Below are 21,199 nucleotides of genomic sequence, written 5' to 3' on the forward strand. Positions count from 1 at the left end.
ATAGTTCTTTAGTCTCTAGGGTACCAGTCCCTAGTCGGCTGAGCCACTTTTACAGGCTCAGCCAAAATAAGAAAGTGAAATGAGGAACAGTGATGGACTTGATTGAATCTCTTACGTTTGTGAAAACTCTGGTTATTAGCCTCTTGGCCTTATAATTTCAGTTGTGATTTCAAACTTGGTGTCTGTTTGGGTTTTTTTTTTTCCCCCTCGTATTTTTTTTTTTTTTTTTAAGGCTGTGTTAAATTTAGAATCCCATTAAGAGAAATGAAATGGAGTCTTCTAGTCTCTCACTACTCAAAAAATCACCTACAGATTCTTAGGCCCTGCCTCAGAATCCGAATCGAGTTTCATAAGATCCCCAAATGTTTTGTATGTACATTAATTTTTGAAAAGCACTGTGCTAGTCCATTGTCTAAACTGGTCAGTCATTCAAATATTTTAATCACTCCCGTGTTCAGAAGACTCAGAATTAAGACAAAAACCTGTGTTTGGGACGTGTTTAAAAATTAAGGGAGAAATGATTTGTCCAAGTGAATCCTCCCATAAAGATAGGCACAGGGTCCTTAGGGCTACAAGAGATTAGGCCAAGGAGGACTTCTCAGAGGAGTTGACTTTTGAGGTTTGCCAGGCTGTCGAAGAAGGGAATAGCATTTTAGCTAGGGAAGCCCACTGTGTCTAGTGCTCGCTCCTAAAATGAGAGGCAGAAGAGACACCCCAAAATTTCCCTCCGGAGGAGCTTAGAAACCACCTTAGAAAGTGGGCGCTAAGGCTGATTTTTGGCGCTAAAGCGAAGTATGCCTACGAAGCATACCGTCTACCTGCTTGGGGGGGGAGTAGGGTGGGGGTAACTTGGAAAAGGCCGGTGGGGATTATGGTGCGCTCTGCCTCCCACAAACCGTCTTTCAGGAGCCTCCCTTGTGGCAGCCACCCACCCCGGGCTCCGCCACGCCTCCAGAGCCCTAGACTTCTCGCCGCAGGTGTGCGTGATGGCGCCTGACGATTTCCCGTGCGCGGGGCGTGGCGCGCACCCTTCCCGCACCCCTGGACACCAAGCTGGCGGGTCCCCTGCGCACGCTCCGCAGCCCGCGGGCCCCGGGCGTCTCCTGGCAACCAGACGCCATCCCAGGCTGAGGGAGCGAGGAGGCCGCAATGGACCAACCAGTCATCGCCATCACCTCCAATTCCCTGAGGGAAGACCTGGGACCTGGCAGTTTGGTAGCCACCTCCTCGGTACAGACACCCTCCCCCAGCTCCCACTACCCACTGCCGTCCCCTGCCCCGGGCTCCCCTGGCCGAACTCCCACTTTCTCTAACGCTGGGCCTTGGCGCCCCTTGGTTTGCTCTTCGCACCTCTCCCTGCCCTCCTACCTACCCTGCAGTCCAGTCGTCCTGATCTTTATCTGAGTCTACTTGGTTTTATTTCCGCTTCCCTTGCTCTCCCTCATCCTTCCATTCGTCCTTTATTTTCTGTATTTTCTTTCCTTCTTCCGTACTACCATCTGCGCAGGGCAACTGCTTTGATTTCCCCCTTTGCCGAGAGGATGGGTTTTTCCTTAGTCGAACGCACATGTTTTTGCCCCTGCCTCTTATTTTAGTATTTATAAAATATCTTAAATACCTTCGTTTAGTTTTTTTTTTTTTAAAGATTTTATTTATTTATTCATAAGAGACAGAGAGAGAGAGAGGCAGAGGGAGAAGCAGGCTCCCCGCCAAGCAGGGAGCCCGATGCGGGACTCGATCCCGGGACTCCAGGATCATGACCTGAGCCGAAGGCAGACGCTTAACCGACTGAGCCACCCAGGCGCCCCTTCGTTTAGTTTTTAAATATATTTGGGCGAAGGATGTTTAGTCTATCTCTTGTAAAGTGATTCACCCCTAAAATGAATTTGAAGTGATAGGTGGGTGGAGTTTAGATCGCCGCCTGGGGCAAAACAAAACAGCGGCTGCCAATCACCTTCCTTTAGAAGTGCGGTGTTTACTTCTCCCTTCTTGCCGCTTGATTTTCCTGGTCCTAGGTAGAGGTGGGAGACTTGCCTTGACCTGCCTGACAAAGTTTGATTTCTGTGACTATAAATGTGCAACACAGAAGATTCAACATAAATCTAATAAAGGGAACGTATAGGAAGAAATTCAGACTTAGCAATGTGTATGAAACCGTGGTTTTTTTTTTAGAGAAATGCACATTTCATAGTAAAACTAAAGCTCTACTCATAAGTAGAGTGGATATAAGTTGCTAAAAAGGAAGAATGAATTATATCAGTTTTACTGATTAGTTTATTATCTCTAATGCACTGTTGCTTGAAATAACCTATATTTTGTAGTAGTAACAAAAGCATTATAAATGGAAGTACAATTCAATGATTTAATGACTTCACCTAGTCAAAGTAGCACAAAAGGAAAAAACTGAACAACCGTGTTCTGTTGGTGGTGAGGCTGAAACAAATGTGGGATAATAATAAATGGGTATAGGGTACTTACTGTAGAAACCAAGAGCGTCCTTGGAAACTAAGGAATACCAAAATCATCTGCTTTTTAACTTGGCAGGTGAGGGGTTAAAAATAAAAGCTACCGTTTATTGAGCCCTGGTTGTGGGTACAAGTCTTTAAATGTATAATGGCTTATTCTCATGCCAGCCTTGTTATGCCTTACTTTTATACTCCTAAGAGGGAGTTGAGACTCATAAGGGTTAAGTAACTTATGTAGTGCTCCTAGTTAGTAAGTGGCAGAGCTGGAGTTCAAGCCCAAGTCTGTCTGGGTCCTCTATCGTTCTGCCTCTTTAGTGTAACAGCTGGCTGGACAAGCTGAGAGAACTAGCTGTATCATATTTGTATGATACATAATAGTATATATAAAAACAGGAAAGGGCAGTTTTTAACATTTGCCATATCACTGGGAATTGGTATCCCAATATCACATTAATTTGATGACTATACACTTCTACCTTGAACTCCCAGCACAGCACCTGAACCATAAATCTATTATAATACAATTTTGGATTGTATTATAATACAATTATTATAATACACTCTGTCCTTCCTAGGAACACCAAATTTTGTGACATCTAATTTTCCTTACGACATCTCTTGTGAAATGAGGATGTTTATTACTCTCATTTTTCCAAAGGGAATTTAGATGGGAATTTAGAAGCACTTCAAGTCGTAAAATAGCAATTTAGGGAAATATGTTAGGCAAAATTTATCAGTATGTAGCTTTTATTTTAATTCAGGCTGACCAATTTGATACAGGTATTGATTTCTTCAAGCAAATGTTTTATAAAATATATTTAACTTCCAGGGATCACCTCTCAAATGAATAAGCACATTTTATGTTTGTTAATAGAAACCAACCCGAAAGACATCATCTGTTGAAAGAGAAGGATGGTGGAGAATAGCATTAACAGTATGTGTTTTTATTCTTTCTATTCAAGTGATTCATATTTCCGTTGATATTTTAATCAGCCTTACCTTTTAAGTCACTAACAATTGTTAAGAAAACAGTGGACCTCATTTCCTGTTTATAATTTTAGTATCATTAAATTTTAGATGCAGTATAAACTAAAACAACTCTAGGAATCTAGGTGCTTTACAGGATATCTAGATAAGGTCAATATAGCTTAAGATCTCGGTGAGATTACAGAAGAAAATGCCTCCATTCTATAAAAGGAGTTTGGGTTTCAGTTTGTATCTTAGATGGCATAGAGCTTGTGATAAGTTCTGTTAACATGGTCAGTGTAGGAAAGCAAGGTGGTAATAATGAAAGAAAAAAAGACCAGAAGATCCCCGTTCAAGAGACATCATTTCTATATTGTAGAAATATTTTCTGTCCACACCCTTCAATAATAGAGTGGCCCGTGGGCCAAAGCCTTCTTGAAGTGGAATTTTAATGGTGGAACCGAGCCGGGTGCTCAGTGGAAATTCGTCCACAAAAGCAGCAGTGACTAAACTTTCAGGTCTGGCCATTCAGCCACACTGCTTGTGATTTGAAAGAACCAAACCTCCTATTGGGCTGATGAGACCACATGCTCTGCCAGTTCATCCTCAGCCTCATGTTCTTATTTTTTAGCTGCTCTTTGAGGGCTAGAGAGAAATGTGTAGTATCTACCTAGCAGAAGTAGGCTAACTTTTTTTTTAGTCAAGAACTGTCCTGAGTGGTCTCAAGAGAGACCTGACATTTATAGGTCCAACTGCATCTCAGGTTTTAGTATCTCTGAAGTTACCTTTTAAAAAGTCAAAACTTCCAACTATGGCCGCAACCCATTTGCTATAATTCAGCAATTGTCTCAGAAAGGAAATAATTATGATTCTCTTGAAATATTGTTCTGTCGGGAGTGTTTACTATATTTGATAAAATTTTATTAAACCTTAAAACAGAAAGAAATGCTCCTTAAGAGTGACCCTTTTAAGAATGATGCTTTAGGAGATGTTACCAGTTTGCACACTGATCTGAAAAATGATGTCAATTTTCCACAGAACACTCCTATCCCTGGCACTTACCACTTGAAAACTTTCATTGAAGAATCCTCATTAAATCCAGTGATACCAACCTACAATTTTAAAAACGAAGGAAGGAAAAAACCACCTCTTGTGCAAAGAAACGATCCGGTACTAAATGACCTTCCCCTATATGCGCCTCCTGACTTCTTGGACTTACTTAAGAAGCAAATGGCCACTTACTCATTTAGAGACAAACCGCGGTCAAGCCCCAGCAAGCTGGTTTACAAAGATCAGGTAAAGTGCTACTAGCCGCCGGGTTTTTGTGGGAAAGCTACCAAGAGCCCCTGAGGAAAGTACCCTGTGTACTTTGAGTGCATCTTCCCCAGGAGAAATTGAAAACCTTTCGATGCCTTATTGCCTATAGCAATCAAACAAAGGCTCCCTGATTTGCAAGTATGTCCAGCAGGATTTTCCCTTGTGAGGCCTCCTTAACCTAAGGAGAGTACCTCTCCAGGCACTCTTGGCAGGATTCCCCTGATGTGGGGAGCTTCTGGAATCTTATCTGTGATTGGGCCATACTTCTGTTCCCTCAAGCAGTTTATACAGTGTACCCTCTTCTTTTAAAGAGAAAATTTTTCCAGTCAGTAGTGTCCTTTAATTAGAGTGTGAATATAACTGGATACCATAAGGAAAGCTTTTAAAAAATGTCTTATAGAAGTGAACACGGTGGTACCAGGAAGGCCAGATTCTACTCTCTGCTCTGTCGGTTCATTCATAACATTGGTAATAGAGAGAGCAGTGCTTGCTTACAGTCTCGGGCTAGGTTCTGTGCAGGGAAGATGTTCCTGACTGGGGAGTATTTGAGTAACAATACAAGAGCAAATATATCAAGGGCTAAGATAAATAGCATGGCAGGAAATGCCAGGGGGAGTTCAGTGTAGGCTGGGTTGAAAAGCTGGAAGGCTCCCTGGATTAAGTAAGACCCAAGCCAGACCTTGAATAATACATGACATTTATGTGGCTCTTAATGGCTTACTGTGAGTTTCCACACGTATTCTCTTAGTTGTTCTTCCCCAGCATTCTGAAATAGGCGCAACAGATGTTATCCCCATTTTATATGTGAAAACCAAGGTGAGTAGATACTAAGTCACTTGTTCAGAGGCATGGAACTGATAGGTAGGTGAGGCAACACTTTTAACTGAGGGTTTCTGAGCCCAAATTTGGTGCTTTTTCCAGTGTGCCTCTGGCTACAAACGAGGGGCAGAGTTTGGATGTGTGGTCCAGAGTAGGTGTTTCAAGGGAGGGGCATGACCTTCTGGAAGGCCTGTTCCAGGCTGGCAGAGGTAGACTTGGGACTTGGCCTTTGGGACTTGGGACTTTAGGCCTCCCATTTATTAAAGATTTTATTTATTTATTTATTTGAGAGAGAGGGAGAGAGCATGAGTGGGGGAGGGTCAGAGAGAGAAGCAGGCTCCCCGCTGAGCCGGGAGCCTAATGCGGGGCTTGATCCCGGGTCTCTGGGATCATGACCTGAGCCGAAGGCAGACACTTAACCAACTGAGCCACCAGGCACCCAAAGATTTTTTTCTTTTTTTAATTCATGAGAGAGAGAGACAGAGAGCACACAAGCAGGGGGGAGGATCAGAGAGAGAGGGGTGCTTGACTCGGGGCTCCATCCCAGGACCCCAGGATCATGACCTGAGCCGAAGGCAGACGCATAGCTGACTGAGCCACCCAGGTACCCCTGGGCCTCCCATTTATAAAGAAGCCAGTAACAGTATTAACCTCTACAACTTTATCAGGATATTGTTGTGATAACCTGAGAAGAAATGCATTGTAACTGGAGGTTGAATGAAATACAAGGGCTGTGGGTTATGAAGATGGATAAGAAATTTTCAGCAGGATGAGCACATCATAGCCAACACGGAAACCCTTCCTACTGCTCTGCAAATTATAGCTTTGAAACAGGACGGAGTGATAAATGTTCATTGGGTAAATCTTACCCTGTTTGCTTCAGTGGATGAATACAAACACTAAATTATGCTGAGACTTTTATGGCTTGGTATCGGGTAACCATGCTACATGTGAAATCATTCTGGCCACCTCCAGTGCAAAATCATTCTTCCTCATTCTGCACCACTGTTTACTGCCCTTCTACTTCCTCTCTTCTTGCTTTTAGGGGTTGTTGAGGGTAGGCCAAGTAGAAAGTAGAAAGAATTAAATGTTTTCCTAATTTTCTGTTTCAAAGGGTATACGATAATGTTCTCAGGAGGAGAGAGATTCAGATGTAACATTGTTTACTCACCAATAAAACTCACAATTCTGGTTTTTTAAAAGCAGAGCTCAGTAAAATAATAATTTGAATCTGAGGTAGATAGAGTATACATTGTTGTTATTTATTAACACAGAATAACATTCTCCAGCTTCACAATTTTTAAAAAGATTTATTTTTATTTTAGAGAGAGAGAGAGAGTGGGGGTGGGGAGGGAGAGGGAAAGAGAATCCCAAGCAGACTCTGCTGAGTGCAGAGCCCGATGTAGGGCTCGATCTCACAACCCTGAGATCATGACCTGAACTGAAATCAGAGTCAGATGCTCAACCGACTAAGCCACCCAGCACCCCCAAAGGATCCATTTTAATGTGTTCAAAAGACATCCTTGAACAGCCGATTGGGAGACTGAGGTTGAGAAAATCTGGCTGATTCCTTGATCATTGGTAGCTGTGTTTATAGCTGTGATGATGATGTCTCTGAACACATGTTAATTTGAAAAGCCTTCCATGGTAAAAATAATGGCTGGTGGAATTTTCAACGGAATGGTTTTGCATTGAGCAAAGTATCAATAGAGAGAAACCTTGTGCCCAAGGAGGGACTGGCAAGTAATATTGTAGGGAACTCAAGACTTCAATGTAGGGATAATGAAACACAAAATGTAGATGGAACAATTAATTGTGCATTTTTAAAAAGATTTATTTATTTATTTTAGAGAGAGAGGGCAAGCACGTGAGCAGGGGGGAGGGGCAGAGGGAGAGAGAATCTCAGGCTGACTCCTCACTGAGCACGGAGCCTGTGGTCGGGCTCCATCTTACGACCCTGTGATCGTGACCGGAACTGAAATCAAGAGTCGGTCACTCAACTGGCTGGGCCACCCAGGCCGCCCCACATCATGTGCTTAAATAAAAAACATGGCAGCCCTCAGAGTTGGCTCATTTTGCAAATAGTTTTTGAGGTTGAGCTCTCAAAGAGTACCTGCAAGGCAAAGTAATACTTGTCACATGCAAATAGGTCAAGAGAGTGGCCAGTGAAAATGAATTTTGAAAAATGGATTCACAGAACTTGTCTCAGGGACTGGGACCCACTGATAATTCTTAGTTCATTTGGAGCTGATGAAAAGTACATAGTATTGGCAAAATTAAGGACAATATCATTGCTAGTATGAGGCACGCATCTTTTTGAGAAAGTCCTGTGTCCTCTATTTCTCAGACCCAAGTGTGAGTAGTGAATCAGTGATACTTTCATATGACATAAGATACTTTACTTCTCAGAGAGAAGGTACATTTGATGAAATTTCTACCGATAGTGCCTAAAAATATTGCACCTACCAGCCCATTCGCTGCATTCACCTTGTGATTATTCTGCTAGGGCTTCTAAAGGGATGAAAATCTGTTTCCTTCCGTCCCACCTATTTATGGATCCAGGTTTTCAAAATATTGTCATACCCAGGACTTAATAAGGAGAGTTGGATGTTTTCACTTATTCCAGTTTTCTGACATTGAGGGTTCTGGTACTGAATTAAGTGTCTGCACTGATATCATCCTGCCGTATTTTATGACTCCAAGGTATTGCAAGATTTCTGAATGCCTAGTCAACTCGGACTGAAACAATTAGCTAGGGTCAGGTATTATTATGGGCACATTGTCTAGATTCTCTGAGCCTTACATTACAAATAAAGAATTGAGAAGCATATATAGGACTTAGGAAGTGTGTGTGTGTGTGTGTGTGTGCATGCACATATGCATCTACATATATACACACGCATATATACATTCTTTTTCATTCATTCTCATATATATATATATGTATATATATATATATTCCATTAAACCCAACCACACAGTTTGCAACAAGTTCAGCAATGTGCAAAGAAACAGTCTCTTATGTGAATCTCTATTTAAGACTGTGGAAAAAAATCAGCCCTCTCTCAGCTATATTAAATAGCAAAGAATGGCCAATGCAAGTAAAGTAGGACAAATAGAAAAGCTTTGGGTAATCAGTATTCCTTTCTAGATTAATGCTGTCTAAGAGTTTTTCCATGAGTACTTTATTACACAAATCTTTCGTGATTGCTGAGCATAGAACAAACAGCAGCTTAAGGGTTTTTTTTTCCCTCACTTTTCACTTCTCTTTCTTATTTCTTCTCCTGTGTATGTGTGTGTATGTGCACGAGAGAGGGAGAGTACAAGAGCAATGAGCATAAAGCATATAGCCACAGTTTAAATAGAAAGCAAATATCCATGTAACCATCATCAAAATCAAGAAATAAAATGCTATGGCCCCTAAGAAAGTCGCTTGCTTAAAATACATTCCTGTGCTGCCATGGTATGATTAAACAAACTCATGTTTCCTTGGTGTTTATTATGTCAAGTGAGCAATTAACAAGCACGGTTGCATCAGAACAATGTATGTATTTCATCATAAAGTCTGTATTTACTGTTATTATCACTGTATCCATGAAAAGCTGCCTCTGCAATCAAAATTATATTAATATGTGAAAACAGCTGTGGGGTAAAATATAATAGCTGAACTTCCATGTGGCAGATAATGCCAGGATATGGATGTCTCATTTTCAGCAAAGGCAGTATTGTATCTTTAAATCTGATTTTAAAATAATAGGGGTTGGGGGAGATTGTTCACTTAAGGAAGGCTTCTTCCCAGGATTTTGTAACCCAACTCCACCCTGCCAGCTCCTTCAACATAGGAAGTTCTGGAGATCGGGTCTGTCTTCTTTTCCCTGGCTTCTAGTTCTCCTTCCTTCTCTTCCTCCCCTGTCACACATTCCACTCTCTGTGCGTGCCGGTTCCTGACACTCCCTTACCGTCACATACTCCTGGGCTAATATCTATAGATCCAGAGACAGTGGAGCTTCCCAGGTACTTGCAACAAGTTTGGCAGTGGGCAGAGAGAGAGAGAGACAGTCTCTTCTGCAACATTCCTCAAAATATCCTCCGTGGCCCCCTTGCAGAAGTCCTGCCTTCCCTAAAACCCCACTCAAATTTCAGTCTGTGCCATCTTTAAACCACTCAGGTGGATTTAGTTATTCAGTTATTTCCCCCTGGCTTTATTGAGGTATAATTGACAAGTAAAATTGTATATATTTAAGGTGTACATGATGATTTTATATTTGTATGCATTGTGTGGGGCGCCTGGGTGGCTCAGGCAGTTAAGTGTCAGACTCTTGATTTCAGCTCAGGTCATGATCTCAGGGTTGTGGGATGGAGCCCCGCAGTGGGCTCTCCCTCTCCCTCTGTCCCTCCCTCACCTCCCCCCCAAAAAGAAACTATATTTGTATGTATTGTGAAATGGTTATGACATCAGGTTAATTAACACATCCATCACTTCTCATAGCTACTATTTTGTGTGTGTGTGGTGAGAACACATAAGATCTACTCTCAACAGTTTTCAAGCATCCAATACAGTATTAACTATAGTCAACATGCTGTCCATTATATCCCCAGAACTTATTCATATAATAACTGAAAGTTTGTACCCTTTGACAATCATCTCCCCATTTCCCCACCCCCAGCCCCTGGCAACCACCATTCTATTCTGTTTCTATGAATACCCTCTTTTTTTTTTTTCTAAAGATTTTATTTTTAAGCAATCTCTACATCCAGTGTGGGGCTCAAACTCACAACCCGAAGATCAAGAGTCACATGCTCCACCAACTGAGACAGCCAGGTGCCCCTATGAGTACCCTTTTAGGTCCCATGTATGAGTGATACAAAACTGTATTTGCCTTTCATGGCTTATTGCACTTAGCATGATGTGCTCCAGGTTCATCCATGTTGTGGCAAATGGCAGGATTCCTTTTTTCACAGTTAAATAATATTCCTGTGAGATATATATATATATATATATATATATATATATATATATATACACACACACACTTATACATACACACATATGATCATACACATATATATAGCATTTATATCATATATATATTCATTATTCACTCATCCATTAGTGGACACTTAGGTTGTTTCCATAGCTTGGCTATTTGTGATTACTGCTTCAGTGAACATGGCAGTATAGATATCTCTTCTAGATATTGATTTTGTTTCCTTTGGATATATACCCAGAAATAGGATTTCTAGATCATATGGTAGTTCTATTTTTTAATTTTTTGAGGAACCTCCATACTGTTTTCCATAGTGGCTGCACCACTTCACATTCCTACCAACAGTGCATGAGGGTTTCCTTTTTTCCATATCCTGACCAACACTTACCTCTTATCTTTTTGATAATAGCCTTCCTAACAGGTGTGAGGTGATAGTTCATTATGGTTCTGATTTGTATTTCCCTGATGATTAGTGATGTTGAGCACATTTTCATTTACATGTTGGCCTTTGGTATGTTTTCTTTAGAAAAATGTCTATCTAGGTCTTTTGCCCATTTTTAATCAGATTTATTATTATTATTATTGGCTGCTGGGTTGTCTGAGTTCCTTCTATATTTTGGATATTACCAGCTTATCAAAAAAATCCCAAAAAATCAATGATCAAACCACTGTCAAGGAGTTTTCCCCTATGTTGTCTGCTAGGAGTCTTATGGCTTCAGGTCTTACATTTAAGTATTCAGTCCATTTTGAATTAATTTTTGTGAGTGGTGTAAGATAAGGGTCTAGTTTCATTCTTTTGCATGTGGATATCCAGTTTCTCTAATACCATTTATTGAAGAGGCTATCCTTTACCCATTGTGTATTCTTGGTGCTCTTGTCAAATATTAGTTGACAACGTATGTGTGGGTTTATTTCTGGGCTCTCTACTTTATTCCTTTGGTCTATGTGTCTGTTTTTATTCTAGTACCACACTGTTTTGATTACTATAACTTTGTAATATGGCTTGAAATCAGGACGTGTGATGCCTCCAGCTTTGTTATTTCTCAAGATTGCTTTGACTATTTGGAGTCTTTTGTGATTCCGTATCAATACTAGGATTTTTTTCTACATGTATGAGAAATGCAATTGGAATTTTGGTGGGGATTGCTTTGGATCTGTGGATTGCCTTGAGTAGTATGGATATTTTAACAATATTAATTCTTCTGATCCATGAACACAGGATAACTTTGCACTTATTTGTGCCTTCTTTAATTTCTTTTATCAATGTCTTATAGTTTACAGTTTATAGATCTTTCACCTCCCTAGTTAAATTTATTCCTAAGAATATACTGTTTCTTATGCTATTGTAAATGAGATTGTTTTCTTAATTTTTTTTCAGATTGTTCATTGTTAGTCTGTGGAAACTCAACTGATTGTTGTATTTGTTTTGGTATCCTGTAAATTTACTAATTTTGTTTATTTTAACAGTTTTTTGGTGGAGTCTTTAGGGTATTTTTATGTATAAGATCATGTCATCTGGGGCACCTGGGTGGCTCAGTCAGTTAAGTGTCTGCCTTTGGCTCGGGTCATGATCCCAGAGTCCCGAGATTGGGCCCCGCATTGGGCTCCCTGCTCGGCAGGAAGCCTGCTTCTCCCTCTCCCACTCCCCCTGCTTGTGTTCCCTCTCTCACTATCTCTCTCTTTCAAATAAATAAATAAAATCTTAAAAAAACAAACAAGATCATGTCATCTGCCTACTAGGACAGTTTTGCTTCTTCTTCTTCCTTTTTTTTATCTTATTTATTTATTTGTCAGAGAGACAGAGCACAAGCAGGGGGAGCTGCAGACAGAGGGGGAAGCAGGCTCCCCACTAAGCAAAGAGCCTGATGTGGGACTTGATCCCAGGGCTCTGGGATCATGACCAGAGCTGAAGGCAGACAGACGCTTAACTGACTGAGCCACCCAGGCATCCCTCAGTTTTGCTTCTTTCTTTACAATTTGATTGCCTTTTATTTCTTCTTCTTGCCTAATTATTCTGGCTAGAGCTTCTAATACTGTGTTGAATAGGAATGGAGAAAGTGGGCACCCTTGTCCTATTCCTGACCTTAGGGTAAAAGCTTTTAGCTTTCTACGATTGAGTATGTGATTAGCTGTGGGTCACTCAGTTGGATTTAATCTCTCCCGACCCTCAAGTCTCCAATCTGTCTTTTATAATTTTATTTATAGTATTTTATATTAGAATAGTTTATGTACGTGCCTTCTCATTCCTGCGGGCCAGGGGCCATATCTCTCTCACCATTGTATTCCCCACCACACCCAGCAGTACTTTACTCACAGAGCAGGCTCACCAAATGGTAGGTGAATGGATTTGTTGAATTTAGTACATTTAAAATATGATCAATTGTACAGCATTTTTCTATGCATCATCTCAGGCACACTATCATAAAATGTACCGTGAAAAGGGAATATTTGTTGAATGTTTTGAAGCTCCATCTTTGAAAATGTAACTTTTCCACTATTAAGATCAAGAAAAAATTACATAATGCTGTATGGTCATAAAATAAAGGATTATGAATGACAGGTGATAAGATAAAGTGAGCTTAAGACCTGTATTAATCTATTTTTGGTGTCCTTGTCCATTCTATGTAGTCAGTTAAGCTTTCACCAGGGCAATATGATCTCCTTCCTGCACCGGTTCCCAAGCACGCTTCCAGGTAATTATATACTTATTAAATTGCTTTTAATAATTTCACTCATGCCTTTTTATTTACATACTTAACCAATACTAATGGCTTTTAACCTTATTTATGCCCATCATATCTAGAATAGCATTTTTAAAAATTTAATGAGAGATAGGGAATAAGTTAACAAAGTTCCCACATTAAAAAATAGATTTAGTACATCGTCTTTTTTTTTTTTATATAGGAGCTTCGTATTTCGTTCTACAGTTCAAAGATTTCCAACAAGCTGCTTCACTCCTGTAAGTATATTGTAGACAATTAACTCATGATGAATTTGATGTTTAAAATATGCAGTGGTTCATTTTGATATATCAAAATTGACATTTTGATCACTGTAGTAGATAAGCAATGAATGATTAATGTAATTGATTTAAGATATACTTGAAGTATATCTGAAGATATACCAGGGATTTCAAGACAAGTAACCCATTTGTGTCAAGTTATAGAAGAAAAGTAAAACCTCCTTTCCTTTCTGTAGGTCTTGACTCATATCACCTTCTCAGTGAAGTCATCCCTAGTCACTTGTTCAGAATTTCCTGTGCCCTCTTCCTTGGTTTATTTTTCTCTGTAATGCTCACCACTGTCTGATACACTACACTCAGACATTAATCTGTCCTGTTTTATCTGTCTCCCCGCAGTGGAATATATGCTTCATGAAGGTGGAGACTTTTACCCGGTTTTGTCCTGTATACATAACACCTAGAAAAATGGCTGCCACATGGTATTTATTGATTTAATTAATAAAATCCTCAGAGATACTCGATAGATCATTGTATTAACAACAAGAAGGAAAAGTATCTCTGGTTTCTTTCAAAAATGTGAAAATGCCTTCCTGTTTCTACAAATTTCCAAGTATATGATGTGTTTTGATAAAATGAACTCCTTTAGGTAATTAACTAACTGATAGGATGCCAAAAAACAAATAATTATATAAACATTTTGAAGGATTAAGACAAGATGAAATTATTTTAGGGTGGTTTGATGGACTTGAGTTACCTATTTGTAACTAGAAACCCAGATGGAGAAAGACATGTTCAGTGAACATTTGAAAGAGGAATTTAGATAAGAGTTCAGAAACAGACCCTAGACTATATAAGATTTTTATATTTGATAAAGATGGTATGACAAATCAGTAGGGAAAGGAAGAGAATATTTTATGCTGGGCAATTGATTAACTTAGAAATTAAGTTAGATTCTTCCTACCACATCTTAAAATAAATTCCATATTGATAAAAGAATTAAATGAAGCATAAAACCAGAAGAAAATATATTAGCCTCTATCTAATTTTATGATTTTCTGAGATCAGAGCAGTGGGTGAACTGCAAAGGAGAAGTATTTGATTTGACCACACAACATTTAACATTTCTTGTATATTAGAAGACAAACTGTAAACAAAGCTAACAGGCAAGTGCAAATTCGGAAAAAAGTATTTTCAACATATATGGCAGATAAAGGGCTAATGGCCTTATTTAAACTCTTAACAATCTAGAGGAAAAACATCAATAGAAAAGTAAAACAGATGAAGGCTGGGAGTGGACCATTCATGTAACAAGAAGTTCAGATACACAACAAAGGTGAAAAAATTTTGATCCCACTAACAAATGTGAGAAACTAAAAGGCTGACTGAAAACTTTCTGTATGTGGGTGGTGTGCTGGGCTGAATAATAGCCCCAGAGATGTGGCCATGTCCTAATTGGTAGAACCTGTGAATGTTCCCTTGCGTGGCAGGAACCGTCCTGCCCACTTGATTACGTGAAGGATCTTGAGATGGGGAGATTGTTCTGGATTCTCTGTTGGGCTCACATGCACACACAAGTGTCCTTATATGAGGGAGGCAGGGGGAGATTTGAGAAGGGGGAGGAAGCAGTGTGGTCACAGAGGCAGAGGTTGGAGTGATGCGACCACAAGCCAAGGAAGGTGGCTGTCACCAGAAGCTGGAAGAGGCAAGGACAGACTCTCCCCCAGAGCCTCCAGAGGGAGCAGCACCCAGCCGACACCCTGAGTTTCGCCCAGTGACACTGATTTCAGACTTCTGGCCTCCAGAATGATGAGAGAATAAAATTCTGTTGTTTTAAACCACCAAATTTATGGTAATTTGTCACAGCAGGCACAGGACATTAATACAGGTGGGGAGTATGTCCAGTGGATTTCACAGTTGATTGACGAGAGGAGGACATGGTTTTGGTTTTTCCTTTGGCTATCCCTAGGCCTTTTCTCTTGCACATGTCAGAAGCTTGGGGTACAGCCAGCTGCCAGTGTTCTGGGAGCTGAGTCAGGGAAGAGGCTGGGGGGTCTCACCGTTTGGTGTGTGGAGAAGTTCACTTAATTTCTGTTTTTGGTAAAGGCTCCTGTCCTTAGAGTTCCTGGGGCTCCTGCGTCCAGTTGTCTGGTACAGTCTCCCCAGAAATACACCCCCTGCCCCGCCTGGGATGCACGAGTGGGGGTAGGTGGAGGGACCTGGAGAGAAGAGGTCTACCAGTCCTCTTACTTTCAGCCCCCCCCTTTCCATTCCCACCTCACAGGGGTCTCATGCCTAAAATTCCTGACCTTCTCTTGGGTTCTGTGGAGCAAATCAGCCTGCTCCCCTGGCAGTTTCAGCGGTCTCCACTGTGCTCCATCAGGTCCCATTCCTCCAGGGTGCTTCACGTCCTCCCACAATACGTTCTCTCCGTTGGCTCTTGTCTCTTCTCTTGGCTCTGTGTGTGTGTGTGTGTGTGTGTGTGTGTCTAGAATGGGAGGTGGATCATTATTTGATGGGAAGAAGGGAAATAGATGCATATGTAAGTTGGCTTTGGCAGCAAGCAGTCAAGACAACTGGGTTTTTTTCGCTGGGTAATAACTCTGTCTCCCTTGAACTATATGTTTTAAATGAATGCTGCGAGCTAATAATGATTTGTTTACTACCAGTAAGGAGGGACTCAGTCAAAAATAATTGGATTTTAGTTCAGGTTAGGCATCCTGGACGAGCAGCCTGGGATGTGAAATAGCACAAGCCAGTTGATTCGGACAGTTTTTGCTTTTGTTCTCATTGCTTTGACGGAGAGAAGATTTTTCGAGATCCTTATTCTGCCATTTTCATTGAAGTCACCTCATCCCTTCTATTTTATAAATAAAAGTGATTCACTGATTTGGAACATCCTGTCCTTCAACAAAGTGAAAAGAATACTTTCATGAAAAATGTTCTAAGACAAAGAAATAGCCCAGGGCTGTGATTCATGTCTGTCCTAAACATGCATTCCCAGAGCAGAATGTGGGCTTGGTTTAGATCTACAAACTTGTAAACTGTAGAAAACAAATTCCGTTGATCCCAACAGTGGGAGATGGTGGTGCACTGTGTGAGTATGGCACAGAAATACTGCTTACCATTCTCAAAACTTTTTGAGATAAATGCAGTAATCTTCAGGCCATTATAATATGGCCACTTAACCTTTATCTGAAAAATCTCATTGGGTTGATTTTATCCTTTAGTCTCGTTGTTCTAGAAATTAACATTATAATCACAGAACTGTTAAGGACTCTTAGAACTGGAAGAACCTATCAATGAGCTACTGTGGACTCTTGAACAGCATGGATTTGAACTGTGGGGGCCCACATATATGTAGGTTTTTTCCAGTAAACGCAGTATAGTACTGTAAATGTATTTTCTCTTTTCTTATGATCCTCTTCATGTTTTTTCTGTAGCTTACCTTAGTGTAAGAATACAGTATATAATCCATGCAACATACAAAATACATGCTAATCCACTATATATGTTATGGGTAAGGCTTTCAGTCAACAGTAGGCTAGTAGTAGTTAATTTTGGGGGGAGTGCGAAGTTATACATGGATTTTCCACTGCTTGGGGGCCGGCAGCCTTAACCCCCACGCTGTGCAAGGGTCAACTGTACTCTGTTAGGGTTGGCTTTGATGATGAGGGCCACCATCATTCATTGAGTATTTTCTGGTGCAGGTGCATTTAATCCTCACAGCAACTCGGTGGGTTAGTATTTCACCTCTACTCCACAGGTCAGGAAATGGAAGTTAGTTTACAGAGGTCACACGGTTATTTAGGAAGCGGAGCCATGACTTAGACCCCATCTCTAAACCTGGTGACCTCAAAACCTGGGCTGTAAGCTGTGCTGCCTAGTGCATGAGCATGAGCAAGTGACTTGCTTAGTGCCTTTGGACATTTAGAGCTGGTCTGGGGTCAAATCCAAGTGGCAGACTTTGTGTTGTCTCTGGCGTCACCATTCCTCACTGATGACTAAGGCTTGTTCATGGGCCCAGGTTGGCCTGCTTGACCGTTTTTGCAGTAGGATGAGTTCACATGCAGGAGACTTCTGTCTCCTGGGAGGGCCATCTACCAGCCCGCCTGTTAGGCCCTGAGCATCTAAGGTCCTTACAATGGATGGAGGCAGCTTAGGCTCCAGCTAGGAGCCTTGCTACACTGGCTTTTCTTAATTGGCCGTATTTTTTCCCTGGGACACCTTTAGGATGTTAGAACTTCCAGTCTTTTCTCAGCAAAGTCTCTTTGTAAAAAGCTGGGCTCAACTGAGTCTAGCTGACTTCAATAGAAGTTCTTTCATCTGCTCTACATATCTTTTTTGGGCGGCTGTGTGTGTGAAGCCCTAAGCCAGGTAGCTATTGTTGAGTATTCAGTGGCAAATGGGACATTTTATCAGTGCTCTCCCTTCCCTCTTGAAGGGCAAGGACACACTGAGGTCAATACCCCAACCAAGGTGTACCCATACAGGCACACAGAAACTTACACAGATGAAATGAGAGTCCGGGGATTCACAATGCATGTGTCTGACCAGTGTGAGACCAAATGGCTTGGCACACAAAACTTGAAACGTGGCACCCAAAATTAGACACTGATGACTCAAGTTTAATATTATCTGTTGATAGAAGCACATGTACCTTCTTCCTTCTGAGAGCCATCTCCAGAATCTTCTGATACATTCACTTGTAAGCTTCTTAGCAATTGCTGACTCCAGGCTGAGGAAGGAGGTAAGGGCAGGAGTGAAGAAAAGGCTTGAACAAGGAAAGGGACACCCATCCTTGTCCCTTCAGAGCCTGTATCCGAAGCCAAACTCAAAGAAATCAAAGGGCTAGTTGTCCTGTCAGGCTTTGGATCCAAGGGCTTTTCCACAAGGCATTTATTAGTTGCTGGGTCCAGAAGGGAAATCTGGATTTATACCTCCCCACCCACTGCAGCAATGCCTGAAACTCCATAGTAGGGATCTTTTTTAAAAAGATTTTATTTTCAAGGAATCTCTAGACCCAATGTGGGGCTTGAACTTACAACCCCTGAAATCAAGAGTTGCATGCTCTACCAACGAGCCAGCCAGGGGCCCCCATAGTAAGGATTTTGATATGAGAGCCTAAGATCTGAGGCATGAGACATGTGCCACTCTTGATTTAATTGTAGAAAAATCTTTTGGAGGGATTTCTCCTTTTTACATGTCTTCTTTTAAATGCAAAAGTCTTAGAAGGAGAAATATATTGATCCAATTCATACTAAGGAATTAGTGACTTATTAGATTCTCCCTACCGCCCCCCCATCCTCGAGGAATATAGATGAGATGACAAGAATTAGGGTACCTGGGATAAAGGAAAGGAAATGAAGGGGTGCCTGAGTGGCTTAGTCCTTAAGCGTCTGCCTTTGACTCAGGTCATGATCCCAGGGTCCTGGGATCAAGCCCCGTGTCGGGCTCCCTGCTCGGCGGAGAGCCTGCTTCTCCCTCTCCCACTCCCCCTACTTGTGTTCCCTCTCTCTCTGTGTCTCTCTCTGTCACATGGATCAAATCTTAAAAACAAAGCAAAACAAAGGAACTGTAAAGAGGGAGAATTATAAGAAAGAGTTCCAGTTTTTAGTTACTTATATCATTAACTATTTTGTGCACAAAACATGTGTTACAGTTTTTGATGTTAACTCAAGATAATTCCATAAAAGAATCTACAAAATAAAGAAAAATAAAATTCACAAAGAGTTGCTGTGTTGGGAATTTTGATAGACATTTTCCTTAGATAAGTCTGTTGATTCTTTTTTTTTTTTTTAAGATTTTATTTATTTATTTGAGAGAGAGCACATGAGAGCGGGGAGGGTCAGAGGGAGAAGCAGACTCCCTGCCGAGCAGGGAGCCCGATGCAGGACTCAATCCAGGGACTCCAGGATCATGACCTGAGCCGAAGGCAGTTGCTTAACCAACTGAGCCACCCAGGTGCCCAAGTCTGTTGATTCTTACGAGAGGATGCAACTTTGACATAACTGAAGTAGCAAGCGTCAGAACAAATCTACAAGAATTAATATTAAATAGGGGTACCTGGGTGGCTCAGTCAGTTAAGCGTCTGCCTCTGGCTCAGGTCATGATCCCAGGGTCCTGGGATCGAGCCCCACATCATTGGGGTCCCCCCGCTCAGCGGGAAGCCTGCTTCTCCCTCTCCCTCTGCCTGCCACTCCCCATGCTTGTGCTCTCTCTCTGTCAAATAAATAAATAAATTCTTAAAAAAAAAAGAATGAATGTTAAATAGATTGAATTCCTGTTTATGTGGAATATTTGAATATCAATTTGAATATCCTTGTTTTATGTAATTATGGTCATAATAGCTATTTGAATTTAAAGTTTATATTTTCAATTCTAAAAGTAATGCATGATTTCCTGCTCAGTATGGCAAATTGGCCATACATCAATCTCTTCTCACTCTCAAATCCCAATAAAATGGTAGTAAAAGAATAAATAAATCGACATGGTTAAACAGAAAAGAAGGGAAACATTGGCAGACAAAAGATTTCAACAATTTTTGGACGAAGTAGAGGAAGCCACGGGCTAAAAAAGCAGGCAGGGGGTCGTGCAGAAGAGAAGGGATTCTGTTTGTCCCTTAGAACTGCAGGGAGTTTCTGGCCTTGGGGGGAAGGTAAGGTGAGGCATAGGGAATTAGTTGAACACCAGGGAATTAATTGAAACTGTACATACAGAGTAGTTTAAGTCTGGGGCTCCCTTTCTTCTCCTAATGTAAAATGCTGGCCTTTGGACATTTGCCCCTCAAGCAAAAAAATAGTAGAATTTATCCTCTAGAAAAACTCAATGAGCTTAGAGGAAAGAGAACCACATCCTGATATTTAGGGAACCCCAGGAAAAAGACTGGCTCACCATTCAGTTGCCTGATCTCCACATATCCTAGCCATATAACCAAGCTTCCACCAGGCAAGTGTGAAAAGCCTGTAACATGAATGAGAGATGGAAGTAAACACACAGAAGGATGGAAACCTGGGTGAAAAACAGAATGCAGGGAATAGAGGGAAGATTTTTTAAAAATCCAGTTAGCATGCATAGACAGAGGAAAAAGGGAAAATTATTTTCAACTTAGAAATCTGTGTTCAGCCAAACAATCAATTGTGAAGACAAAATAAAGACATTTTCCAACATGCAAGAACTCATAAAACTTGCCTTCTGAATACCCTTTTTAAAGATGCCACTGGTGATAAAATACCGCAAAACAAAGGAATAAATCCAAAAGGAGGGAGGCATGGGATTTAGGACAAAGTGGGTCCACACTGGGAGAGCAGTTAAAAGATGTCCCAGGCGGACCACTGTGCAGCAGGCTGAGAGAGAAGCCAATCAGATTGAGAAAGAAAAGAATGAACTCCGGAAGGAATGTTTTTAAGGGAAAAAAGATTTAAGAACAGCTGATATGATGGGAAAAATTAAAAAAATATGTATAGCAAAATGTGCAAGTGAAAAAATAAGGCACATAATTAACCGCAGATAAAGCAAAAGACTGTCTAAGCAAAGGAATTCTATTATGTAACCTGGCTCTGCAAGGAATATATTTTTTAATTTTTTTAAATTTTTATTTACTTATTTATTTTTTTAAAAGATTTATTTATTTGACAGAAACACAGCGAGAGAGGGAACACAAGCAGAGGGAGTGGGAGAGGGAG

At 40.9% G+C, this 21,199-nt stretch overlaps 1 protein-coding gene across 3 annotated transcripts in view; it reads left to right on the forward strand.

Annotated features, from left to right (window-relative positions):
- The first annotated feature begins 828 nt into the window (after positions 1 to 828).
- STPG4 (sperm-tail PG-rich repeat containing 4) overlaps positions 829 to 21,199 on the forward strand; it is a 68,029-nt gene continuing 47,658 nt past the window's right edge. For 2 of the 3 annotated variants that reach the window (XR_010405704.1, XR_010405705.1), the window contains exons 1-2: positions 4,589 to 4,727; positions 13,460 to 13,514. Coding sequence is in view for 1 of the 3 variants with exons in the window: in XM_045885049.3 (XP_045741005.3) it covers positions 1,150 to 1,230; positions 3,340 to 3,399; positions 4,470 to 4,727; positions 13,184 to 13,248; positions 13,460 to 13,529 (534 nt within the window). In the remaining 2 variants the exon portion in view is untranslated. Of the gene's footprint in view, positions 1,231 to 3,339; positions 3,400 to 4,469; positions 4,728 to 13,183; positions 13,249 to 13,459; positions 13,530 to 21,199 lie in introns of those variants that run through there. The other variant, XM_045885049.3, reaches the window with a different exon arrangement.

The sequence above is a fragment of the Mirounga angustirostris genome, unplaced genomic scaffold (genome assembly GCF_029215605.1).
Source record: "Mirounga angustirostris isolate CCGP_5_RB_7025 unplaced genomic scaffold, mMirAng1.0.hap1 SCAF_10, whole genome shotgun sequence".
In the NCBI taxonomy this organism is placed as follows: Eukaryota; Metazoa; Chordata; class Mammalia; order Carnivora; family Phocidae; genus Mirounga; species Mirounga angustirostris.